A 3,720-nucleotide genomic window follows, 5' to 3' on the forward strand; every position below is an offset into this window, starting at 1 on the left:
GGAACTCATGATGGCCATCATTACTCCCAGGGCAATTCCAGTAAATACATTTGGTAGCGGGAAAAACACCAACATTTCATATGAATTTTACAACCCATCGGCAGTATCCCGTCAATTGGCTTTTGGGCAACTGCCAATCAAACTTTGCTTTGCCGATGTGATCAAACCCAGGGAAACAATCACCTGTGGAACAGATTGGAACAAGGTAGTACAACTCTCCCCCGATGCCGATACCACAGATGTTGATATATCCACCTGGACGCCAGTATCCTTCATCACCGAGTCATACAAGCAATGGTGGCGAGAGTGGAAGGAACAACTGTTTGCAACTTCTGCTCACACATATCGGCACATGATCGACCCTGAATATGCCATCCCTGACGACGCAGTAAGTTTCTTTTAACTCCTTTTTGCTTTTTCCCTACATATATCAGTAACTGACTCTCTTATGACAGGTTAACAACCCAGCACCATCGGTGAGCAAAAGTGGGAAACCCTTCGATCTTCAGCCTGTTTCCCCGATATCACCGATCGGCTACAACGCCCCCACCTTAACTGCTTTGACCCACCAGAAGATCCGTACCAAGACCATCACCTCTAAGTCCAAATTGGCTACAGCTAGGGCCACTCCATCGGCTGCTGCTACAACCTTGGTCAAGGCATTCAAGGTAACAACCTTGTTTATTTCTACTTATACCGATTACAAACTGTATTAACATTAATCATCAGGGGGTAAGAGCTGCCACTGGATCGTCATCGGCAATTCCTCCGATATCAAGCACCACTTCTTTTGACAAACCTTCAGAGGTATTCTCTTGACTTCTCATTTTATCCGTTAAATATCATACCTTACACTTGTTTTGCAGCAACAATTGGGTACATCGGCAAGCGTACCAGACGTCCAAGCTTCACAACCAACAAGTGCCGATGCCCCCCAGCCAATCGTTGCCGATGCCCAAGCAAAGCGCAAAGCTTTAACAGATGCCGAGGCACAGCCAAAACGACAAAGGTCCATGCCGATCCCTACATCTGCCCCAATGTCATCGGTCATCATACCTCAAGAGCCAACCACTGATGAAGTCACAGAGGACATCCCATCGGCAAGCTCAGCCGATCCCTCACACGGCACACTCCAGGTTGTTTCTTCCAGTCAAGCACAGGAAATTGCCTTGAAACAGGTAAACCGATTAACCTAGCTGATTTACAATATTCATACTTATCCTTAACCGACCTCCTTTTCTTTCTCTCAGGAACAAGACTCCCCAAACAGCCTATTCTCCTTCGCTATTGACATCTCTGACGATGATGGAGAGGAAACAAGTTCTTCCCTTGCACTGGGAACAATATCGGCAGAAACTAAGTCCAGGTTGGAAGCTCTCCTGAACTTGCTACAGCAGGATACCGCCCAACTGGTAGATGACTCGGACCCCGCAAAGGCAATTTTCAAAACAATCCGTGGCCAGGTCCCTGCCGATGTTGAAGAAGTACTCTTCCCAGCAGCCCATTTAGAGAGTCGCCAACTACAATATCAACGGGCTGCTCAACGTATTGCCGATAGAGCAGCTCAGGCTCAACTCAAAGAAGAGATGCTACAACTGAAACAAATTGCCGATGAGAAGCACAAGGGCATCGGCAACTTGCAGACTTCGGGTGCTGAACTTAAGCAGAAAATCTTGGATTTATCAGCAAGGAAGATGGCTCTATTGGCTGAATTGAAGGAAATCGATGCAGCCTTAACTCATGCTCAACAAGAAGAAAGCCAGCTACCCAATGCCATCAAAACCCTTCAGCAAGAAAGAGATATCCAGGCTCGCAAAGCTTTGGCCATGAAGAAAAAACTCAAGCCTGTGGAGGGTACTGCCGATGACGATATCAAAGAAATGGAGGAAGCCGAGCAGATTCGCCTGCGTGCGATATTAGCTATCCAATCCTTGTTGAACTTGTAATCTTGTTTATTGTATCGGCACTTTATGAGACATTGACATCCTTGCATAATTCTAGCCGATAGGACTGTTATCGGCACTTATACTTTTATGCATCCATCCAGATACTAGGGTAATATTTCTTTAAATATTTTCCATTTAATGCTCTAGGAAACACAACCCCTTCGAGGGTTTCTAGAATATATGCGTTACCAGGAACAGACTGATTTATCCGATATGGACCTTCCCAATTAGGAGACCACTTTCCAAACTTTGAACTTTTAGTCCCAATCGGTAAAACCAATTTCCAGACCAGATCTCCATCGGCAAACTCCTTTATCTTCACCTTCTTGTCATACCATCTGGCTACTCTTTTCTTATTTTCTTCGATGCTAACTAAAGCCCTTAACCGATGACCCGCCACATCTTCCAACTCATCCTTCATAAGAGTATTATAATCATCGGCTGTCAGCTGATCTTGAGAACGTATTCGCCTAGAGCCAACTTTAATTTCCCAAGGCAATACTGCATCGTGTCCATATACTAACTGATAAGGCGTTACTTTGGTTGCACCATGACATGACATCCGATATGACCACAAGGCTTCATTTAATACTGTATGCCACCTCCTAGGATTTTCTTCAATTTTGCGCTTAATGAGTTTGATGATCCCTTTGTTAGAAGCCTCAGCTTGACCATTAGCTTGAGCATAATATGGAGAAGAATTTAAAACTTTAATTCCCATACCTACAGCAAACTCATCAAATTCTCCTGATGTAAACATAGTGCCCTGATCGGTAGTGATAGTCTGAGGAATACCAAATCGGTAAACAATATGCTCTTTCACAAAATCAATCATATTAACCGATGTCACCTTTTTCAAAGGAATTGCCTCAACCCATTTTGTGAAATAATCGGTAGCAACCAGAATAAATTTATGTCCCTTACTCGATAGCGGATAAATCTGACCAATGAGATCAATAGCCCATCCCCGGAACGGCCACGGTTTGATTATAGGGTTCATAGCCGATGCAGGCGCTCTTTGAATATTACCAAACTTTTGACATCCCTGACATCCTTTAAAATATTTAAAACAATCTTCAAGAATAGTCGGCCAATAGTATCCATTCCTTCTGATCATCCACTTCATCTTGAAAGCCGATTGATGCGCACCACACACTCCTTCATGAATTTCACCCATCAAAGTTTTCGATTCATCACTGCCAACACATCTGAGTAAAACTCCATCTATAGTTCGATAATATAATTCATCATCGAGGAGCACATACTTAGTAGCTTGGAACCTTATACGTCTCTCAACCTTTCTATATGGATCCTTTAAATAATCGACAACCTCCTTCCTCCAGTCATCGGTATCAACTGCCGATGTTAGCACTTCCTGAATAGGCTGATACCCTGAAGCATGCTGAGCTAGTCGATTAGCTTCCTCATTATGCAACCGAGAGATATGTTCAAGACGAAAATCTCTAAATCCTTTCAACAATTGCAAACATCTTTCATAATACGAAATCAAAGCTTCACTTCGGCATTCATAAATTCCAGCCAATTGATTTATAACTAGCATAGAATCACCAAAGATTTCAACAGCATCGGCACGTATCTCCTTCAGTAATTCTAACCCTTTTATCAAGGCTTGGTATTCAGCCTGATTGTTTGTCGATGTAGCAACAATCGGCAATGAAAACTCATATTTCCTTCCTTGAGGTGAAATCAACACAATGCCGATACCTGCTCCTTCACCGCATGTGGAACCATCGAAGAAAAGTGTCCAAGGGGC

At 43.5% G+C, this 3,720-nt stretch overlaps 1 protein-coding gene across 1 annotated transcript; it reads left to right on the forward strand.

Annotated features, from left to right (window-relative positions):
- The first annotated feature begins 283 nt into the window (after positions 1–283).
- On the forward strand, positions 284–2,077 carry LOC136463260 (uncharacterized). Its single transcript, XM_066462269.1, has 5 exons — positions 284–388; positions 456–668; positions 730–807; positions 867–1,178; positions 1,251–2,077. Exons 1-5 carry the CDS (start codon positions 353–355, stop codon positions 1,944–1,946), a joined length of 1,335 nt encoding a protein of 444 aa, XP_066318366.1. The 5' UTR covers positions 284–352; the 3' UTR covers positions 1,947–2,077.
- The last annotated feature ends 1,643 nt before the right edge of the window (positions 2,078–3,720 follow it).

This window comes from Miscanthus floridulus, chromosome 7, assembly GCF_019320115.1.
Source record: "Miscanthus floridulus cultivar M001 chromosome 7, ASM1932011v1, whole genome shotgun sequence".
NCBI lineage: Eukaryota > Viridiplantae > Streptophyta > Magnoliopsida > Poales > Poaceae > Miscanthus > Miscanthus floridulus.

Coding starts and splice junctions, on each gene's coding strand:
- LOC136463260 (XM_066462269.1), top strand. CDS start 353: ATGATCGACCCTGAATATGCCATCCCTGACGACGCA. Junction 389..455: donor ATGCCATCCCTGACGACGCA/GTAAGTTTCTTT, acceptor CTCTTATGACAG/GTTAACAACCCAGCACCATC. Junction 808..866: donor CTTTTGACAAACCTTCAGAG/GTATTCTCTTGA, acceptor CTTGTTTTGCAG/CAACAATTGGGTACATCGGC.